Here is a 23,515-nt window from a genome sequence, read left to right on the forward strand (position 1 = left end):
TAGAGGATTTCTTCCCCCAGGTAAATCTACAGTATCATTCAATCACTTGAAACATGAAATATTTTTGATTCTGTAATAGCTTAATATTGAAAAATATAACGTGACTTTTCTTACCCTTTCCATCTCTTGGAATTCCTCATCTAACTTTGTTCCTTCTGCTCCACTTATTTTTTCACTGAATAACTGTAAAAAGATAAATTTAAGACACAAAAAAAAGGGATTTTTATTTAATTACAGAATAAATATAACTGAGAGTTACAGGAATTGACTCCAGATCAGAAAATAGCCAGCATCCATTTGAGGTAACAATGCAGGACAAAAGTAAACAGTCTTGGAAGTGAAGCACTCCCTTCAAGAAACAAGCAAACAAATGATTTTTCATGCTTGAAGAATTTGTACTCTACTGGCATGAGCTACACTGCAGATTTCAGCACAGAGTCTGGCTGCAGGTAAATCCACAGGAACCTTTCCAAAGGTGTCTCTGCAGCTCTGTGCTTCTGAGCACCTGGCCCTGTGCACCAGCAGGCTCAGGGATGTAACTCCCACTGCTGCCGCTGGAGCTGTGTGCAAGTCTGTGAAAGGAACAGACTCGTGAAAAATGCTTCACTGTGACTCACCTGTGAGACTGAGAGCCTTTATGATCAAAAACTAGAAGCACCAGTTTCAGATGGATTTCAGTAAACCTTCTGGAAAGGCTAAGTTAACCGACTTCAGTGTGAGAACTCCAGGCTGTCAGACCTGACTGTGGTCCTCACTGAGTAAATCATGGCCAGGAATCAGCCACCGAGCAGGACTCAGCCATCTGCTTCTTGCAGTGCATGGTACCTGCACTGTGACAACATGAAAAGAAAGCCAGATCCTCACCCAGTGTGAAACAACCTTTGAAAGCATCCCTCCACTACAACAGTAATTTAACTCATATTCAGCATTAAATTCCTTCAAAAATACCTAACATTTCTCTGTTTTAATTGGCTTTTATCACTGAAAGTGTAACAGTGTAGTGTGAAATCCAGGCCTAGCTCATTGATTGCTGCCAGTCCCCAAACCTGTTCCAAATAAAGCATTTTGTTTGTCCTCAGCACCTTCTAAAAGGGAATTCATCTCACTGAATTAGAAGGGCCTTGGGGACTTGCATAACCTGAAAATGGGTCAGGGCTCTGAGCAGTGCAATGGTTCCCTGTTCTCGGTCACTGCCTGCACGGCACAGGTGTGGGGGGAGGACACTGCCCTGCCAAAAAGCAGCAAGGAGTTGATGAAGCAGAGCTGGGAGCTCAGCAGTGGCTGACCTTGCATCAATATCACCACTACCACACTGTCAGAGAACAGTCCTGCTTAAGGGAAAAGGTGAGTTCAAAGAGAGACCTACAGCTAATTATTTCTGTTGGCTTTACAGCAGCACTCACAATCTTCATGCTTAATATGCCAAGCAGCACACACACTTGTCAGGATCATTTCTCTTCCAGAGCACTGAGAACGAGCACAAAAGCAGATAAAACAGATGGAGAAGCCCAAGTCCCAGTGAGTTCCTGTGGGTCATCATGCTGCTGTAAGACATGACAGCAGAGAAGTGACCTGAGGTCACACATAAAGCAGGACACTGCCTGGGGCTCTGCAGGAATGTCTGAGGAGTCCTTGAGCAGATGGAGAAAGGTACATGACAAGGCAGCATGAAAAGCAGGAATTCCTATCAGGAATTCTGCAGCTCCTATACAATAACAGTTTCTGTCTCCTTTCTGTGTACTGTTAATTCAAAAAAAAATTCAAGCCATTTTCCACAGCTTCACACATGTCCTCTTTCCCCAGCAGGCAAGGAGGAGATCTGTGGTTTCCCAAAACCCTTTTCAAAGGCTGAGTGCAGTGGGAGAATTACACTTAAGCTGCAAAAGCCACATTCAGTAGCAGCCCCATTACAGATTATCCATTCGGTGGAAAATAAATTTTAATTAATTTTTTTTAAAATAAATTGAATTTTTGGTGAAAAATAAACCTGAAGAAGTAACATGATTGCTTGACTGTGAAAGTGTAATCAATAATAAAATTCTAAATCTATTTTACAGTGACTTGTGGATGAACTCCTCAGAGCCAGCCACAGGATCTGCAGATACCATTTCATACAGACACTGAAGACAACCTAATACACACCTACACCTGGGGAAAAAAGAACTGATCATAAAAAAAAAAAAAAAAATTTGTTAACATGCTTTCCCAATTCTATGCAAACACTAATGATACTGCAATTTCTGGCCCAAGGACACATTTCAATGATATTTAAAATGTCCTAAACTCTAATGTCCTTTGAAAAACAACGCTCCATAAAGAATGATTCCTTAAAGTCTGTAAGTTGTCTGAGCTACCAACAGTAAAAATTGGTATAAAGTTCTAATGGTTATAATTAAATTTTACACCTCTACAGTTTATTTCATATTGGTATAATTGGGAATAGCTGTATTAGTCTCGCATTTAGGAACAAAAAAGCTTTTGTTCTGATCATACTGAATTTAGGAGCTGTAAAACTAGCATCACCCTTCTCACAATTAAAAGTCACAGGATACCCAATTAATTATTGAAAATGGATGCACAAAGGAGACAGCTGCTGAGTTGTAGTTCCCTGACTATTTGCTGAGCATCGTTTACATGCATTATATCAAGCTGCAAAATGCTTTGAACATAAATAGAGGATGCCCAGCTGAGGGGCTGTGTAGTTATGTGACAATATCTATCAGGCTTCACAAGTCACCTCATCAAAGACAAAACTGCTGCCAGCACACAAGGTTTGTACTCCAAGGGAGTTTGGAATTCCTTCTACAGGAAGAATCCTTCACCTCCATATTCAGAACCTGGGCACCATGGATTCAGCACCATTTCACTAGACAGGGCCACAATTCATGGCTATGAAAAAAACCAGTTCCCACCAGGGGGGCACCACCTCTTTACTATTCCACTGTAGGTGAGAAGCTAAAGCCTTTCACTAGTGCTGCCTCTGGTAAAGCTAACTGGGCTTCCTCTGGATCAAAACCTGCACTCCTAACAGCTGCAATAGGAAAGATTTCTTCCTGTCAGGTGCCTGTTCAACTCCCTCTATCACACTTATGTTAGAGTTAGTGAGAAAAAGAAAAGCAACAAAGCTAAATTATGAACATGAAAATACTTTCAAATCAGCCATTTGTATAATCAGCTCTCATTTCAAGTTACATACGATAGCAGACTACCTTCAGTGGTAAAACTTGCATGCTCTATATAATAGGAGACCTTTTTGCCTGAAGAAACATTGCAGTTTGTACACAAATGCTCCTTGCTTGTTACTTCTTGCTAGATCCTACTGTTCTTTTTAAAATTGAAAAATTAAATATGATGCTGTATTATAAATAAGCTGAAAGTCTCTGGTGGGCTTATGTAGAATTTTATATGAATAAAAATGTGGAATAAAACAAATAGGCTTTGAAAGAAACCCCTCCAGATATTATGATTTCTATGTTAGTTCTGTATATCCAGCTACAATTCAAAATGCAACCTGCAATTTTGTTACAGTCTTAAAAGACTAAATATTTAATCTGCTAAGGCATTTATATTCCAAGAAATTCTGAGTATTTTTTTAATACAAATCTAATACTGAGATTTTGTTCTCATGATAGTTCTTTGTTATTCTATTTTTTTTCAGATAATATAATTTTCTTTTGATGTGTTTTGTTAGATGAAGCATTGCCTCAACCCTGACAGTGTTCAAAACCTGGAGATGGCCTTGAGCAATCTGGTGTAGGGGGAGGTATCCCTGTCCATGGCAAGGGGTTTTGGCACTGGATGATCTTTAAGGTCCATTCCAGCCCCTTACCACTCCGTGATTCCATGAACAGAGAACATAAGATGTCCATAATTTAAAGTAAAATATACAGCTCACCAAAACTCTAAACTAAAAATGTCTCAAGATTTAAAATAAAAATACTGAAAAAATATGTTAAGAACATTAAGATTTATCCCTATTGCACAGGAATAGTACATTTCCCCATTGTTATATGGATTATAACAAACAAGCTTCAGAAAAATGCCATATTTTACTAATGCTTTGTATATCATATCCACTAAATTACACTAGTTTTTCATATTTCACTATAGAAGGCTACTGAATATCAGAAGCTGCCAAAAATATCCCAGATCAACAGAGAGCTGATAAAACTCTCAAAACAATTACCCTATTTTTTTTTTAATATATCCACTGGGTATTTCATAATACAAGCCAATACTTGCACACATGCTCTGACCTTCTGGTTTTTGCCCTTCTTTTGCAACACTCACTAACAAGGATTGAACAGTCACAGTTCTTTTGTTGTTATTCAGCTATGGTTGAAAGAAGTGGCTGGCCAGCAAAACTCTCCTGTACATACCTGGCCAGGAAATCAGCCCATGCTATTTAAAGGCTGAATGAAAGGTATCAGATTCTATTAAAGGCTTAAGGGCTTTTAATGACTCTTTACAAAGTTACAGCATTTATTTTGTTCTGAAGGACTAGCTGCTGAAATTATCTGTTGAAACTTTAATGGGGTAGAAAATTCCTACATTTGTCATAAATATGCACGCTGTCAAACCCATGAGGCAAAACCTAGATTTTTTTATTCTGACAAAAAAGCCAAGGCTATGAAAAGATTTTAAATTTATTTCCCTCTCTCTCTAAAAAGGAAGCAAGCAATCTACTGGGAAAGTGAATAGATTCATCCCAAAGTTAACACATGGAGAGCCAGGAAATAATGTAACTGTATGTATGGCTAGGTTTCCCCTAGAAACAGAACAGGGCCAAACTGCAAAATTGCATTAAATACATCTTAGATACAGTACTTAGTACAAAATACTACATTCCAGTATGGTTAACGCATAGTAGTTACACTTCTCTTAATAAATCATTAAAAGTTCCAGCGATTTCCCTGCTGCCACATAAGTGTTTGATTTGGTTTAATGCAATGTGACAATACTAACAGCTTCCTCAAGGATCTTATTTAAGCCTGTAATAAATAAAGGGAAGAATAAGGCAGCTGGAAGACAAAGTCAAATCTCCTTGCAACATTCAGCATCCTGAGGGGAGGGAGAGATTTTCTTCTTCGTCCTCTTCCAGAATGATCTATCAGATTACAGACCAACATTTCATCCTCTTTTCTTGATCAAAAATAGTTTAACTTCAAGTATCTGTAATTCCCTGTTTTGTCCTTCCAAATTCTACTACAATGCTATGCAAATTACTTGTTTTTCTCCTTTCCTGATTGCTATATTTCATATAAATTGCTAACTCTCACACTCAAAAAGTGGTTACCACTACTTCACGTATTGCAGACCACCAATAATTTGACCTACAACACTTACACAACAACTACTACAGCTCAATGTCTTGCATCTTAGCAAGCCTTTAAAGGAATACACACTGGCAGCGCCAGCTGCACGAAGTTTGCCACCATGATAGAAAAATATTCTTTAAAAAAAAGAATAAAATATTCTTCTTTACCAACCAAGTGAATGGGCAGCTATTAGGCAGCCCTGTGATTGACTTCTGGAGATTTTCTAAAGGTCTGGATGCTCAAAAGAAAAAGCAGCACCCCACACTGAGAAACTTAACTAAGATGCACATTTTCAAACACAGATCTAAACAAATGGACCTTGGGTACAAAATCATCTGCAAATGAAAATGAGTAATATATACCTAAATAGGTATTTTCTCCTAAAATACCCCTACAACAATAAAGGAAAAAAAAACAAATCATGGAAGTGTACTGGTATTTGGACCTCTTCTTTTAATTAAACTTCTTTTAATTAAACATAGCTCATTCTATCCTAATGCTTTGGAGAAAATACAAATCCCTCATTTTAGAGGTTAGGCACTCAACAACGGCAGGAACTCTGGAGTCACCTCAGTACATTGTGTTTTCAAAGAAAACAAAAATTCTCTTGCTCTGATGTACTCTAAAGGAAAAAGATTTATTCTGCTCTCCAAAATAAATAAAAGATCTACTACAAAGTGCAGATGTTTCAGTCACACAAATACAGAGCACTCTGTCTCTCCTCCACCAAATCATTTAAGTTCATCCTCAGTAGGTACTAAAGTGCTTTCCTGGATGAAGCCACGAGTGCTCAGCACCTCACAGTGTCAAGCTCAGAGTGTCATCACCTTCATATGAAGCATTTTGTAACTTTTTCTTCTACTAAACTTTCAGCTAACAGTGGTACAGATTTCCCCATAGCATTTGGCAAAATGGTAGAAAAGATTTCTGACAGCAGCAGCGGGAACTGGGGATTTTTTTGAAAAAATTAATCAAGCAGCTGAATTGGGTCCTACTGCTATTTAATCAAAATTATGGTGTGTAAGAAGCTGTGCCCTAGAAGCCAAATACTTGTTATTGCTCCCATGGCTACATAAGTGCTAAAAATATCTCTGAATTTAACAATGTGTGTGCACAGGTATTTAAAAAAATGCAGCTTTCTCTTTTGGTTAACGGTTCATACATAATTATAAAACTTAAAAACGTTTGGGAATTTATGTGAGACATAAACACATTAAAAATTATAATCATATTGAGGATACACAGTTCAAGCAGCATTCTGTCAGTATCCATGGCAGAGTACATGTCTATAGAAATTCAGGGAAACAAAGAAGTGTTGCATAAAATTGGATGATTCACCCAGAATTCATTACCTATAACAAGCAGCTGAACCAGAACTACAGAAAACTACATCCATGGTTAGAGGAATTCACATCCTAATGTTTCACTGAAAATATCTATTCTCAGATATTTGAAGTAGAAACATAAAGAACTGTGGGACATGCTTGTACTTCACAGACACCTCATGACTATGCTCATACTATCAACTTCCTTAGGGATTTCTGATGGACCCAATAGCAAATCTCGTCCCAGCAGCCAACAAAATTAAAATACAAAAAATATTACTATTTTTGTAAACTATTGAGGATTTTAAATATATGTAGAGAAATGTGTTACATTTAAAGACACACCAAGACAAATATTAAAATATTTTTTACATATTTTCTCAAATTTCATACAACTTATGAAATACAAAAATTGAGCCCCATCTCATTTTTTAGAGCCCAGATTTTGGTAGGAAATTCCTTTACACAAAAAGAAAAAACAAACCGAAACTCAGGCCATCTAAAGGACACCAGGAATCTCAAGAGCCTGTTTCCCAAGAAAGAAAACATACTTTTTCTACCAAGAGATCTCTGAATCATACAAACAAAGTTAAGAAAATGCATGGGTGTACTGCCAGAGTGTTTATATTCACAAGAACATTCCTATCTCACTAATACTTATGAACCCACTACTACTTTATTACTTGTAACTTCTCAGGCAAACAGGAGCACCAAGATGACAGAATATTATTTTTAGGAAGACAGATGAACTGAGTTACACAAGGATACGCCAGCTAGAGAGGAATAGAAGAGAAAGGTGTTTGCAACGTGGCTTGCCTGGAAAGGGGGATCCAAGGGTACCCCCAAACACATCCTTCCCACATGGAGATGTTCTCTGAGCTGCCAGGGGAACACGAGCTCGGCATCAGGACCTCACTGTTGAAGGGTCCTGTGCAGCTCCACACCAAGCATTATTATTCAATCTACTTTCCAACATGGAGCAAACTCTTCACAGCCCAGCATGACCTGAAGAAGCCCAGCCAGGCAATCAGCTGAGACCTCTACAGCCAACCCTCAGCTGCCAGCATCAACAGGAATGGACCCAGTCCATCAAAACTCCCCGTATGCTCCCACAGAGAAAAGTGCCCATTGACAGCAGGGAGTGTCAGGCCTGCAGCTCCCACACGGAATCAATGAACATCCACAGCTGGAGAGTAACAGCAGCACTGCCCTGGCAAAGGCTCAGAACTTCTGCTTCGTTCTGCTCAGAACAGAAGCTCCAACAGTGCAATCCATGTATTCTGGATTACAGAAAGCCCTGACAACCCTGGCACATACAGGAAGACTGAGCAATGACAGCACTCACCCCTGATGGAGGAGTTTCAGCAGGCAATCCAGACACACCTCACCATCCAAGATGTCTTTCAGCAAAATCCCCTCACCAACCCATCAGCTGGAGGTTCTGCTTTCCCACTGATTGTGTGGGACTCATACCTATGCAGGCAAGAACTTCTGCTGCTTCCAACCCTTTTATAAACAGTTGTGCTGTACCATTTAGTGCGAACTCTCCTAACTTAGATCAACTTGTATGAATTAGACTGCTGAAGACAACTGGGTACATATAAATTAATTTAATCAACTTAACAGCCTTTGCTTGGGAAACCCCATCAAAGAAAAAGGAAAAGGCACAGACCCCAAGAACATGACAAATGAGGTTACTGGTTGAGGAATGTGGCTTTTCTTGAAAAGGACTTACACAATCCAATTAAAAAAAAAAAAAAAAAAAAAAAAAGGAAGAAAATAGTTTAGATTGTTATTAGTCAAGCAGCCTGATTTTACATAGTCTAAACAAAAGATTCTGCCATGTGGGAGGATTATCACAACAGAAATTTTTCTAAAGAGAAGGGTGGCCATTTTAACCAAGCTAATGAGGGATTTACACAAAGATCTGCCACACAATGTCTGTGATGTGGGTGTCTGACCAGAGCTCTAAGTTCCCAGCATCCTTGCAATTCTTTCTGCTGACAGGAACTCTAGGATGCATTAAATAGTTTTCGATTCCTGCTTTTTCAAGGAAAAAGAAAACAAAAAGGAGACAGACCTGAGTATATTAAAGGTCTTGACAGATTGAAAAATTCTGTGCATGTACTTTAGAAAGTCATCATCTCTCAAGAAAGCAGCAAAAGATATAGTAACACCTCTTGGTCTCAGAAAAGGTCTACAATCAATTAGGTAAGATGAAGTACCTGGCATTTGACAGCCAAGTCATCTGTAAAAACAGGCCAATATGCCAGACATGGTCCTGTATTTTATAAAAGTCGATAATAACACCTCCTGAATGATTTATTAATCAATTTGATATTTGCTATATGTTTAAAAGAAAAAAATCTCATTTTTTCGACGATACTGAGAACTTACCACATATGATTCCTGTACTCTTCCTAGTTTACTTCTTGTATGCAACTTTTTGCCAGAATTAGGCACAAAATTACATATGGCTTGGTTTGGGTGTTTTTTTAAAATTAATTTAGTAACAGAAACAGCAGAGACTGAATCCTAGTTCTGATACCACTTAAAGTTTTTCTACAAGTAAGTCTACGCCAGAAAGAGAATTTTAAGTAGGGTAAGGAATGTTGGGCACTTGATGTTCCTTAGTCAACACTCAAAATCCTGTACCCAGCTGATCTAGTCTGCACACAATCGTGCAGCCTTTTAAATTAACCTTATTAACCAAATCCAGCCAAAGTATGTGTAAATATAGACTGTGTAATCTAGATTTACAAAGAAGTCTGCACATTGAGAAGGGCACTGTCTCTTGCCCTAAAGCAAGCATGTCCTTTGAAAGGTGTTAGCATATTTCAGAATATTTTATCCTCACAATGTAATGGACAGCTTCACTCTTTCTGTGACACTCCAAAGGTCTCAAGTGTCTCATTAAAAGCAAGCCAGTGCTACTTGTGCTGCTTTTCCATGCCTGAATTCCAGACTTTCTACTCTCAGCAAAAGCCACTTTTTAGCTGCTGCTACAGCTTTGGATGCTTCAGGAAACATGGGGAACAAATTCATACAGGCTGAAACCACATATCCAAGCTCCTAATACAACATTAATGTAAGGGAGGAAGTACAAGACTAAACACTTAAATTGGGGTTAAACTGACTTGTCCTTGGCCACAGAGTAAACAACTGCTAACTCTGAAATGAGAATGCCAGAGTTCCAGATCTTCACTGTTTGCTCTGAGGAATGCAATCTTAAATGAAATATTCTATCTGCATTTCTGAGCAGGCAAAACAAGGGAAAGTTTATGGGACACAAATTATGTTTACAGGACACAAATTGTGAGTTGCACAATTATTTATTATGGGAATAGAATTTATTTTGAGAATGTATTTCCAGATTTTGCTGCCAAAATTAAGAGATGAATGTACAATCTATGCAAGGGAAATTTTATAATTTAAGTGTTTATATTTATTTTCCATGTTAAAATAGATATGACTAGATGGTCAAGTTTTCAAACTTTTGAGTGATAGCACTTAAATTCTGCAAAATGATGTGTCAAAGGACATTCTTTTCCATGCAGGTCAGAAGGCCCAAGGATTAACAACTTTTGCCTCAACAAATATAGGCAAGTAATGAAAAACAAGAATAGAACATAAAAATTATAGGAAAAGAAGATACAAACATAGTGGTATTTGTGAAATAACTCAGTGTTTGGAATGCTATTGCCTGTTGAATTTTATGCAGTTTTTCTTCAAAATGACAGAATTAATCAACACACACGTGCACACAAGACCTGGATGCTTTTGAACACCCCACCAAGTGCTTATCTAAATATCTGGGCATGTAAATATTTCTTAAGAGTCTAACCCAAGAGACTCATAGAAAAGCACACAGGGCTCAACACTGCCAAGATATGAGCTCTGTTTCATTTCAGATTCTAGTCATAAACAGCTGAGAGCAGCTAAACTACTACTACTGCATTACTATCACTTAATGTCTTCATTTCAAGAAGTGTTTTGTCCTTGAGTTTCATCTGGCACAGCAGAGCAAAGGCTTTTGTTATTTACATTCAAAAATAATTGCTGGAGAGGTTGTGGGTGTTTTCTTAATCAATCTATACATCCAAATCACAGAATCATCTACTGATGACTAGGGAACATGCAGTTTAGGGCAGCTTCTGTGTATGGTCTACAGTTATCACAAAGAGAACACTACAGAAATTGCCAATATTTGAACTATTGCTTGGCTATGGAGTTACCTGTGTATCTTTGGACCCATCACTTGCAAACTACAATGTATATGGCAAGATCCACAGCACTGTGGCCTAATACATTTGACACAGGATTATGAATTTTGAAAATCAGCAAATACTTTTTTCACAAAAATGAGCTAGATGCTTAAAAAGTACACAAAAAGTTGAATACTCTAGAAAGAAAGCAGACTTGCACAACAAAGCTCAGATTGATGGCTCCTGGCTTGGCAGCGCTCTGCTAGTGCAAATGAAAAGATAATTTTTGCAAAGAAACACTGCATGATTATTTGCAAAGCAATGGCAATCCTACCTAACTAAAAGGCACATGTAATAATATTAAATTATACACTGAAGTCCCATTTTTACCGCATTCTGTTTTCTGCAGTGAATGTACTGATTTCTTCCTGGAGTCCACTATATGCCTCCTTTTGTTACTTCTTAAATCCCAGTTCTCTGCACTTCCAAAATTAGCTCAAGCTGGCACACCTCTCACCAGTATGACCAGTGCCAGAGTATGCAAAAATGAAACTTTAAAGGAAACCATGGCAGATATTACTGCTTTTGAAAGGGTGGTATATTGAATGTGCCATAAAAATTTAATTTCAAGTCCTATTTAAAACATTAGCATTTTAAATTCCTGTATTTCATTTGTGAACCTATTTGAATTTAGCTCTATTTTCAAAGGGGTTTTCTGCAATTTCTTCTTTTAGCCTGAAGATCCCAGTTTCAGAGCCTTTGATGAGAGGTGGCCTGAAAATGTACCAGCCATCACAGTTCAGATACTGGAGAAGAGCTGGAACGAAACATGCCTCTGGCAAGAAGGGGTGTAGAAACTCAGAGCATTCCCTAAGCAGCCACTACCAGCTGGGTTCCCAGGGTCCCAGTAACAATTTAAAGACTGCTGAAGCCCCTGTGCAAGGCTGAAGTACAAACACTGCTTGCCTTCCTGGGAGAGGCAGCAGAAGTGATGCTCCTCTGTCCCATCAAGGTTAAATCAATACCACAGGTTCAAACACCAGGACAAAGGCTGCTCTTTGTTAGGGTATCATCATCTCTGAGTCTGAGAAAGGGAAGAGTTTGGCTCGGTGCTCAAAAACTGAAACAAGAAGGAGGGAAGGGCAGAGCAAGGAAATCACTTTGCCACTGACTGTATCACGCCCAGCTCACCTGCAGGCTTTCCTGGCAGTGCTCTGGGTGTGCTCAGCTCACCTTGCAGCACAGGAGTGCAGAGCTGTCACTGTCACCCATCTCTTGAGTATTTCTACTAAGCTTTGTAAGTTCTTCTCTCTCACAGAGACATTAAGCCAGCTGTGCATGTTTTCTCCTCATTTACTCATCACTGGTACCTTAGCACCTTTCTTTTTTCATTTTAGTCTCTTTTCACTAGCACTGCTTCCATTTAGTTTCTCTCTCAGTTGCCTCACTGCTCATGATCACTTACCTCTCTTTGCCTTAGGTTTCTTTCAGTTTTCATTTTGTTCTAACATACACTTCTCTCCACCTCTGCTGGATGTATGGCCTGCTCAAAACCTGAGCAAATCTCATACATACACACACACTATTTCCAGAAGAAGGTCTAATCATGATGTTAGCTCCAATGCTCAGCCCAACTCAGAGAGACCAGAATTGTCCAGCTGTTCCATTTTTGTTGCATAAGTGTCACAAAAAATGTTCCCACAGCTAGGAGCAGTGGCTGGATAAATTGTTCAGAGAAATGATACTTAGGCAGGAAATGAAACATTTTAGAATGACCAGTTACTTTGTGCATCTACAGATGATAACAATTCTTTCAATCTTCCATCCTAAATATTCTCTCTCACAAGCCAGCCCCTCCTTCCCTTTTTCCTGATAGTGTCTCTTTTCCTATCAAGAGATGCACATACATTTGTTCTCTTCAGTGCTCTGTTCAGGAGTCATTTATTGATACACTCTCATATTCTTTTATCAAAGTACAAGGCTGGTTTATCCTGGTAATTTATAATTTCAACTCAAGGTTAAAAGAATAAAGAGTCCTAGGACAGAAGTACTGTAGAGAACAGCCCAGAGAAGATTATGTACTTGCTGTTATTTTGAAAAGCAGAAAATAACAAAAGGAGCAGGAAGAAAACCAGAAAGAGATAAAAACTACCTTTGCTTTCAAGGAGGATTGCAATAAACCTTTCCTTGAAAACCCACTTTCTATCAGCTTTTCTTCTTATCACAGAGATATGCACCCTTTATGACTCCACATTTCATTAAATTTGACCTTCTGCCTTAAAATTGCAAAAATATTTTCCCTCAGATGCCTGGACACCTGAACTTAAGAACACAACAGATAAGCATCACCACTTGCACTGACTGTGAACACTTGCCAAATGGTTTATAAAGTACTGAGTGCCAGGCTTAGAAAATGCAATACACCTTAGTTGCACCTGCACCACTTGAAAAATTTTGAAGAGAAATCTATCACTTAGACAAAATATCGTCAGCATGTATTAAACCCTTTATTTTGTAAATGGGATGGGTCTCCTCCTGCCTTCAGGCCTGTCAACAACAAAACACTTTTTGATTTAAGCTTTAGGTGAGACCTATAGCTCTACCAGGTAATGTTAAATACATGAGCTAAAAATATACAAAACGTTTAATGTAATTGTAGCAGAAAATGTTTAAAGGAATGTATTCCACCACTTAATAAACCTAAAGGGCTAAGTCCTTTCTCTTAGAATGCATACAATATTTGATTTGAGATAATTTTCTTTACAAAGCTTTTTGACAGAAAAATATTAAGCAATCAGTAATCACATGCAGATTATTATGGCAGGACCCTCAATTGCAGTTGTAAAAAGTGTCTTTTATTTCCTTCAATAACATAGAGCAGCTTTCTCTGCTTCCTCATTATACATATTCCTTATTCTTTTTAACCACTAGCACAGAGTTTAAACATTAGCCACTGAAGAATGTGAAAGGAAATGTGCTGTACATTTAAAGGAAAGAAGAGCAGCTGTCATAAAGCAGACACTTGATTCCAGCCACAGAGACCAAGAAGAACATCTCAATGGCAGCAGCCCAGCGCTTGCTCCAATAAAGAACAATTCCAATACAATTCTTCCTCCTCTGTCCCTCACAGTCTCTTCACAAATGAGCTGGACCACCCAGTGACTAATGGAACTTGTTATGAACTTGCCCAGACAATCTGCTGAAGTAATATCATTATCCTGAAATTGGACTTTTACCTCTGGGTCCTACAGGCACTTAAACCAGCTGAACTGGGGCACAGCCACTGCTTCTAGCTCTGTAATTCTGAGACACATAGTGATTGTCTAAAGTCTTAAATGCTTTAAACTCGAAATCCCTATCAAACTTGGCATCCTTCCCAGGTAACTACACTGGCTTTCTGAGAGCACCCACGAACACTGCAATTTTCACTTTAACTGCTTGACCACACCAGTGGGATGAAAAGGTAAGAAACACAGGCTTCACAAAAGCACTTCTAAACCACAGTGTTTTTACACTTGATGCCTGTGGCAGCTACTGAACTTTGGAGGCAGCAAAAACACGGAGAAATACCTGCCAGAAACTGTGTCCATCTCATGGCAAGCTCAATTTTTCAGGCTACCTACATGCCACCTATTCCTCCTTGCCTATAAATTCAATTTGTGGCGAAATCCAGACACATTTCAACAACAAAAATCATATTCCTAAATAAAGCCTTCATCTCTATGCCACTGCATAAACCATGGAGCTCCAGTAACTCTCTCATACTTCCTCCAGACTTGTTTCAATTCTCTGCACAGAATGATTTCCCACTGCCCTTTGATGACAAATGTGGTCCTTCCAAGCAGCACTAAGTGATCTTTCCTACTTATTGTAACTGTTCAGTCAGAACATAAACAATTGTTCTGAAGCAAGTCCAAACAAATACAGCTCTGAGGCGAGTATTTCTACATATGACAAAACAGCCACTCCAGTTTGACTATACTTAAGTCTTTAATCAGATCTAAAGAAGTATTGAAAAAGGAGAGTAAGATTCTGAACCCTGAGAAAATGGAGGCAAATGGCACCAATCACACAGATCATTAGCATTAAATGGTACATACACCAATGCAATGCTGTCTAAGAGCTTAAATTAGATGCATACAGATATTGAAGAAAACCATTATCATGGACAAAGGAAAGTCTTGTTCATATATGAATGAAGTACAAGACTCTAGACTCTATAATGTGATTTTGCATTTCTATAGAGAGTGACTCATTTCGCACCAGGCGGTGACACGTCAACTATTACTGAGCATTTTAGTCCAACTTGTCTGCTACAGCTATTCTTTAGCCCATACATTGTACAATAAAAACTACTTTGTACTGCAAAACCTTGAACTCTTCCTGACAAACTTCCACTGTTTCCTAAAGAACTCAGCATTGATGCTTACACATGCATTTATACATCTGGAAATTCGAAGTCATCATTACTGTACATGCATCTAAGGGAAAACATCTTTGTAAGGATTCAAATGTAATAAACTAACCTATCTAAATTTTTGGACACAAACACATTATTTGCTCCAACAGTTTACTTATAAAAATGTAACAGTGTCAGACTCAAGACTGTCCACTTTTCAGAAGAAAAGACACAGGTGCCTTTAATGAGAAAATCTGATTATATTGAAGTCTCTCACAGTAATTTAGATTAATTGATGTAAGAGTTCAAACAGCCAAGAACAATGACACACCTAAAACCATAAATCTCCATGCTCACAGAATCCCACTTTTACTTCCATATTTCATTTTTCAAATCTAAAATACTGTTTAATCTGTTTAAAATCTTGTTTGTGAAGGTGAGCATACCCTAAAAAGAGAAATCTAACGCCATCAAAGGGCCATAAAAAGATACCTGTAGTGACTATCCTTCCTCACTTTTCAATTTCGCTGACCTCTCACTCAGTTCCAAACTCTTGGCTTAAAAAAAATTCTAAATTTCTTTGAAAAGTAAATTTTAGGGATTTTTTACTCTAAACTATGGTCTTCCATCTCATTATACTGGCAGCTGCTTCTCCAGCCAATACAGTAAGACAGAATGTGCAAGAGCACTGCAGACAGGCAGAGGTAGTGGGTGCATCCCACAGAGACAGCCCATCCTCCCCAGGGTGACGAGGACAAAGCAGCACTCAGTGCCTGTAGGAACCTTTTTCTGCCTCTCTTTCAGCATCTTGTTTCAGGTACAACTGGGCAATATTTCATCCTGTTTGCTCTGCATGGAGAGGAGTTGGAGCTGTGAATGACAAGTTACACAGTGCATGCATTCCACTGGCTGTTACCACATTAACACTTCTTCCTCCCTCCACAGGTTCCAAGTGCAAAATTTCACTTGGCAGCAATACCATTCTGATTTGGCCTTAAAACAATCCCCCTTTTTGAAGTTTTTCCCTGTGCTTGGAAGGAAGGTGTGGCTTCCTTTTGACATACTCATATATACCCAATACAAAGATGAGAAAGGGCGACTACTATAAACCAAAATCCTTAAAATCAGAGATTTAAATAACCCTTTTACACACTTCCTTTCCAAATAATATGATAACCTTTCATATTATCTTCTTACTCCTCACTCCTGTGTGATTTGTTTCTATATTGAATGTCTCTCATGACTATATTTAAAAATAGCTTTTACAGATGCTAATAAGTAATTGTCATAGTAGTTCCTTAAAATGTTCTGTTTTGCCCAGAGTATTGAGAGAACCACATTTTTTACTGATTAGCTTGCCTCTTGCTACCTTTAACATCACCCTAACTTGTGTCTCTGCTGTACATCATTTGTCTCAGCAGTACTTACTCCAGCTGAGCAGAATTTCCTTCCCCAGACACTCTTCTCAGGTGAAATAAAGGCACTCTTTCCTCCTTTCTGAAGAAATGTGTTCCCTCTCCAACAGCATTCTCAGCCTTTCACTGAAGCCTCTCAGACCTCACTGTGTACACCCCCACATAGCTTGAGGTGCTGCTTTCATCAGGAACATTGCTTTTACCTACATCCAGATTGATCACCATTTCACCTAAACCACTCAATTGTCCTGTTTGGATTCCAGGCTTACTGGATTAGGGATAAATCTTTTTGCCCTCACATGATATACTATCATAATCTCAACATTCACCATTAACCCAGGGTAAGCTGGGGTGAGGGAGAGTCATTGTGGGCTCATCATTCAGAACTTCAGTGAGATACAAATCCCTCACAAAGCAGAGTTTATTCTACTTTCTGAACAAAACATTCCAATAATCATTAAGGTACTTTTCCATCGCTGCTTAGCCTTCTCTAAAACCTTTTCAACCCTGTAGAGACATTCCTTCCATCTCCCTTGCACTGGTAGTAGCAACTCTTGTGTGCTGTGAGCTCTTCAGTGGGTTAATCCACCTCAAAGCTGCTCACACATTGCAGCTGGGTTGATTTTGAGATGGATAAGCTGCCTCTAACAGCTTAGTGTGTGTGATCACACAAGCACCCAGAGCTGACTCAAGGAGGTGGGCAGGACCTTACCCTGAAGGTAGAGCAAGGCAACCAAAACCTAGAATTAGGGTGATGCAAGTTGCCATGGAACTTTATGCTGCATCTGATGGCTTCCAGCTGCTAAAACTGACTGCATAAACATTGTTCCTGCACATGCAGTGGAAAGGTGTGTGTACAATGAGGGGGTCTGACCTCTCTGCTCTAAATCAGTATGCTTTTCTTTACCTTGTCCATTCAATACCTCTTAATTTCTGCTAACTTCATATGACAGCTGCAACTGCCACCAGTCTAGTGAAAATCTACACTCTGCCTTGCTCTAGAGAATGTTGGCATATTGTCATAGCTCTGGAATAGAGCACTACTCTGATTCACAGCTCCTAAGAGGAACTGAATACACTTCGTGTTCCCAGAACATTATGTGACCAGTTCCAGCACAACACCCTGGAATTTAACCCAGAAACTTCACTCTTTTCTCAGGTTAAACTACCCTAGCTTATTTAGGAAAATGGCTCTCACTGGCTCTTGCAGAAGTTAACCTTAAATACATCATTGATTGTAGCGCAGGCCTGGACTCAGGAGGGACCAGTCAGCTTTCAGCACATCAAGAGTTACAGACCTATCCACAGATGTAAAGCTGTACAAGTATTTTACAACTTACTGTAACCATAACCCAGTGTGGCACCCTGTACCTGGTCCTGCATGAAGTCTGACTAGGTTAGAGTTGCACTAGAATAGCCAATTGCACCAGTTATCTGGGAAAGTAACATGCTTTGCTGGTATTTCTTTAAAAAAAATTAAAAAATCCTAGTTTTTCACATAGGAGAGATCAAGCAACACAAAGATCATAGCCTGCATATGCAGAACAAGAAATTAAAATCCTCAAAACATGTAAATATTTTTTTCTTAAAACATGTAACTGCACTGCATAATTCATGACTATCCGACTTCCTTCCTACATTCCCACCACCAGAGATTTCTGCTTATTTGATGGCTTTACTGAAAATCCATTTAAATACAAATCAGCTGATCTAAAAGTTAATTTATTTTTTTTTTAGGCTGAATACATTGGACCACCTTTTTAGGACACCAAGCATGATTAGAAAGATCACTTACACACAAGTGATGTCAGAGAGCCCTGTCAAAAAGCAAGAAAAAGTCATGGATATCCTAATTCGATTTCTGTAAAGCCAGAATATACTCACATCACCTTTGCTGAAATCACACCTATTCATTTACATTCATTACCACAGCAGTTTATTTGAATCTTAGTAATTTCTTGGCAAACAGTTTTAAGAACCAGTGCAGACTAACTACAGGAGAAATAACACTGACAAGCTGTGGGCATTTCTAATAGTGACTTACAGCTTTAAGCTCAAAGCTTATGTATTTGGGACAAATATTTTTAAATTTGTCAAAGTTCAAGAGCTCAATACCAAAATATATGTTTCAAATATTTAGGAGTTTTAGTTTAAAAAGTTACTATATGACCACATATTTATCTAAAGGAAAAACTTCCTTGGCAGTGCCACAGTTTTACAGTGACAGTTTTAGTGAATCCATTACCATCAAAAATGTGGTCAAGATCATTCACTACAGAGCCCCAGGCGAGCTGTGCAGAGGAAGCAGAGCAAGACTGTCAACAGAAGCTGTACACAGCCAGATACACCAACAGTCAAAAAGTGTAATTTTAAGTTGATTTGCTTTACAATTAATTTCTCCTCACATTAGCATGCTATTTTTCATCACCATGTCTGCATGTTTATCAGCAAGTCTACTTTTTCTGCATGAAAAGTGACAAATAATCTGTTTATTGCTCTTTCAGAAACTACTTTCCAAGCAGTAATTCTCACAGAATTCCATTCCACATAATCAAGTCAAAAATTTGTCCTTCAATGTTATTAAACTGCTGCTTACGTGTTTTACCACTTAGACAAGCTGTGTGGATTTTAAATCACTATAAAATGGACCGAGAACTCCTTCTCCTATTCTTACTTTTTATTGCACACTATGTTGATTTAAATGGCATCATTCCTACTTATCTGAGCTGCCAGTCCCGTAGCTTCCTGTGCTTTTGGTACAGTGTGAAACACCCACATTCTTCTGCCACACAGTCAGCCCCCATTACTTGCTACTCACGGCAATCCACCTGGTTCTGCTGGACTTGGATTGCACACTTTCCCTTTGAATCAGCAAGCATATTGTCTGCACTGCTTGAGAGGTATCTTGTTTCTTTTTTTTTTTTTTTTTTAAGGCATTTTAGTTCACTGTTTTCTCAAGTCTAAGTACCCATCCAGTATAAGAGTACTGTGTAGTGCTGCCAATTCCTGGGTATACTACAAATGCAACTGAATTTTTAATGGTCTTAAAAGTCTCATTCTTCAAATATTTTGAAAAATCCATCTATGTGCTCCTAGAAGCACTGCTTACTTATCTAGGATCCATGGAGGCCCTTAGAAACATTTCCCATGAGAAAAAAGAACTTAAGATATCTTACTCTTTGCTAATGCAACCTATGTTCATCGTGAATTGGAAAATCTAAATGGAACAAGTCTCATGCACTTTCTTGTATCAGAAAGTTCAATAATCCATGCTCCTTTCATTCACTTAATAGAAAACCTCTATGTATCACAGTGAAAAGTGAAGAAAAAAACCCCACAACCATTATTTCATCACTTTGTTCACCATGACTAGTTTGGAAAGGAAGTCACTGTACATTTTTGCCTTATTTTCGTAACTCCATTTCAAAACATGCCAGTGGTTTTAGGCAGCAAGACATTGTTACACATAACACCACAAACTCAAATGCAATTGGGGATAACAGGGCTCCTCAACTCCATTTCTAAGAAAGATACACACTGTCCTGGATCTCCACAAGGCACAATTCTTTCTGCTAGTAAGAGCACCACTGCAGAAATGCACCACTGACTTCACCCATGGGGACAGAAAAGAACTTCCCTCAGCATGCATGCAGAATTGGCTTACATTGTTATCAAATTAAACAAATGACAGAGAAAACTGAAATAATTTCCAAGTATAATTTACACACAGAATACAGACCCCTGCAGAATTCCCCAATGAGCTAGAAATCACTAGTGCAAATGAGGTTAAAAGTCTCTGTCCTCCTCTGGGGGGGGCACATGGCTTTGCAGCAAGAAATTCCTACAAAAAAGGCAGTATATCCATCAGTAGCAAAACAAGCCAAATCCCATGAAACAGAAGCCTTTAACCCCAGCTGAAGAGATCACTGAAGGGAAACTCTTAATCATCAAACTCACAATGAAAATGCCATGATTCTTGCATTCTCCATACAAAACCAAGCAGTAGATATGGTCCTCTGAATCCTGGGTAGTTACTACAACATACAGGGGAAAAAGGCAAGTATGGATTATTCAGAAGCTAAAGCCATAAAATGATAAACAGATAATCTTAAAGGTAAGTAACAGTTGCTATGTTCCAGTGCCTCAGGCAGTCATCCAAGCAGATCACACAAAACACAGAATTCATCCCAAGATCTTTAAAAATATTATTTTCTTTGGAAGAAATTTCAGAAGAGCAGACTGGAACTGCTGGTTCTGAATTGATGAAAGGTCTTTGATTACCAATTTCTTCATTTAATGGGTCTCCTTCCCCCCTCACCCTGCACACATCTATTGTGACCCAGATGCCAAGCTGGCAGGTGCTACGTTCTCTGCAGGAAAGACAAAGCGTTCCCGTGTTTGTGGCACTCTCTGACCATACAGATGGCACAGGCACCAAATTTCACTTTCTAGCTCTCTCAACAGGATTGCAAAAGATAAAATCATAATTTTGACTCAAAACATTGACTTTGTGACTCCAAATCCAACATTTTGTTTATGGCACGAAGAACATTTCTCACACACACACACACACACACACTCTCATTCTCTGCTGAGGAGATACCATTACCCCAAAATCCCAGTTTCTAAAAGATTTCTTGCCCAATCCAAAAGGGTATTAAATACAGTAAGGGTAATTGAAGATACCATGTTTCAGCCTTGCCAAACTTTCAGTCAGTGAAATTACATCACATTTGTATAGAAACTTTAAGCCAAACTCATATCTACATGTTGCATTTATCAATGCATATGCAAAATAAATTTAAAAAACAATAAATATTTAAAAAAACCCACAAACACACAGTGACTGAACATTGCATCTGTCCAGTCTAGAAGCACATAATTTAATTTGGTTCTGTCACTGACCAGTTCTTTATCCTATGTCACTTTCTAGTACCATATTTATTGGCACCTGTAAAAAAAAGAATGAGATCAGTAAGACCTAACAGCATTTGCAACACACAAGGGAATAAAGGGGCTGTTACTACCTAGGACCATTAACACTTGTTTTTTATATTTAATTTCTTTTTTAGCTTGGTTAAGAAAAAAAACATTTAAAATACCTTTTCTTTTTCACCTTAGATCTGTAACATGACTGCATAAGAACAGAAACACTGGCAATCATAAAAACAGAATTTTAGATCCCCTTGATTTCCTTTGAGTCCTGGATTCTTAAGTCATGTTCAGCTGTCAACCAGCCTAATTTCACTGTAGTCATTACTGTTCATTAAACTCAAGTACAGTATCAAAAATGCACCTTAATTAGGGTAGTAAAGAAACAGAATTGATTCTCCTCCGAGGCTTGGCATTGTCCTTTGAATAGCAAGTATGTAAGGCCAAGTTATTTTTGTGTTTCACGTGCACAGCCGCTGCCATCTGAGATGTTGCAGGAAATTAATTGGTATATTCTCCCATCAATGCATAAAACCCTTAGTAACTTTGATAACAGAAACAGTGAAAGGACATTAGGGCACTAGAAAATCAAATTGAAGATGTAACCTGGCCTTTGAATAGCTCTCTCTAAGTGAACTTGTGAAAAATATTGTTAAAATCCACAGCTTCAACTCTCAGCTAGTTATAAAACTCCAGCAGTGCCTTCCTGTCCTTGAACAGAAAAGAGACCAACAATGAGAACTCAGCACAATACAGAATTAGACCATGGCAATAAACTGGGGTGAAAGTGGCATTAACATAAACAGAAGCACTTTGTCCTCAACAATATCATTATAAGACCAAGTCAGGGTTTTATATGGTTTTTACAGAAGCTGTGAAGAATGGGATGCATTTTATATTTGAAATATTGTGTGTTTACACAAAGCGCAGGTGCACTACAACTTTGAGTAACTCCAAGTGCTGCTAAATAAAATCTGAATGCAGTGCTGCTGCTGGGCTTCACTTGGCTGTTTGTTTTTCAGCATTGCAGGAGTCTCAGGAGCCTGCACTGCAATGTATTACCCAGCATGTGCCGCAGTGACTCAGGCAACAGCAGGAGTTTGGGATGGAGTGCCAGCTCTCACTCGAACTTCCACGATGCCTGTGCAAAACTCTACAGCAAAGCCAAGAAGCTATAAAAGGAGATGAATTCAAGGAGAAAGTTCAGCTCCCATTGTATTATGCCACTCTCTATTCTTTTGCAACACCATTCAGACTTTCATATATTAAATATTTTATGTGTAAAATATAAATAAACTCCTATCAAATTGCATCTGAATCTCTGCTGGGTTTCTGAGTTACTGCATTATGATCTGGCAGGCTCTGGGAGCTGCATTGTTAAAGGCTGCAGAGCACATGACCTCTACCTTCTGCTAACTTGTAATATGCTAACTGAAGCACTCAGTTTCTTTTTTGCTACACTTCTGCCTTACTGCCAGGCTACCTAAACAGCTGATAAATACAACTGTAGAAGTACACTTATTTATTTTAAAACATATTAGACAAGAAACTAAATTCTAATGTCCTTTTCACTGCTGTCCTTCTTCCACAATTCTGTAATATTTGAAGAGAAGTAAATCCAATTATCTAATAAAAACTAGGAACAGGACAGAAGCTTTCTCTGTACTACTGTCATGGATTTATCATGCCCAGTTCACAATGGCTGTAAAAGGACAGTATCTCTAACAGACTGTGATAACAGCTTATAGTCCTAAGAAATAAATATAGCTGCATGTAGGCAATAAAGTTTCCTTTCATGTCTCATTGTCAAGTTTAAGTTCTCTTTGTATAAAGTTTACCAAAGTACTTCCTTTCCTATCAAGCATTTGTGTAATTGAAGTATTTTGTGTATTAACTCAATGTCAACACAGACTTTAAAAAA

At 38.5% G+C, this 23,515-nt stretch overlaps 1 protein-coding gene across 1 annotated transcript in view; it reads right to left on the reverse strand.

Annotated features, from left to right (window-relative positions):
- The window catches only part of SH3GL3 (SH3 domain containing GRB2 like 3, endophilin A3), a 42,784-nt gene that overhangs the window by 14,313 nt on the left and 4,956 nt on the right, over positions 1–23,515 (reverse strand). Inside the window, exon 2 of the mRNA XM_058846716.1 lies at positions 115–183. Coding sequence (XP_058702699.1) covers positions 115–183 — 69 coding nt within the window. The remainder of the gene's footprint in view (positions 1–114; positions 184–23,515) is intronic.

Source organism: Poecile atricapillus, chromosome 11 (assembly GCF_030490865.1).
Source record: "Poecile atricapillus isolate bPoeAtr1 chromosome 11, bPoeAtr1.hap1, whole genome shotgun sequence".
Lineage (NCBI taxonomy): Eukaryota > Metazoa > Chordata > Aves > Passeriformes > Paridae > Poecile > Poecile atricapillus.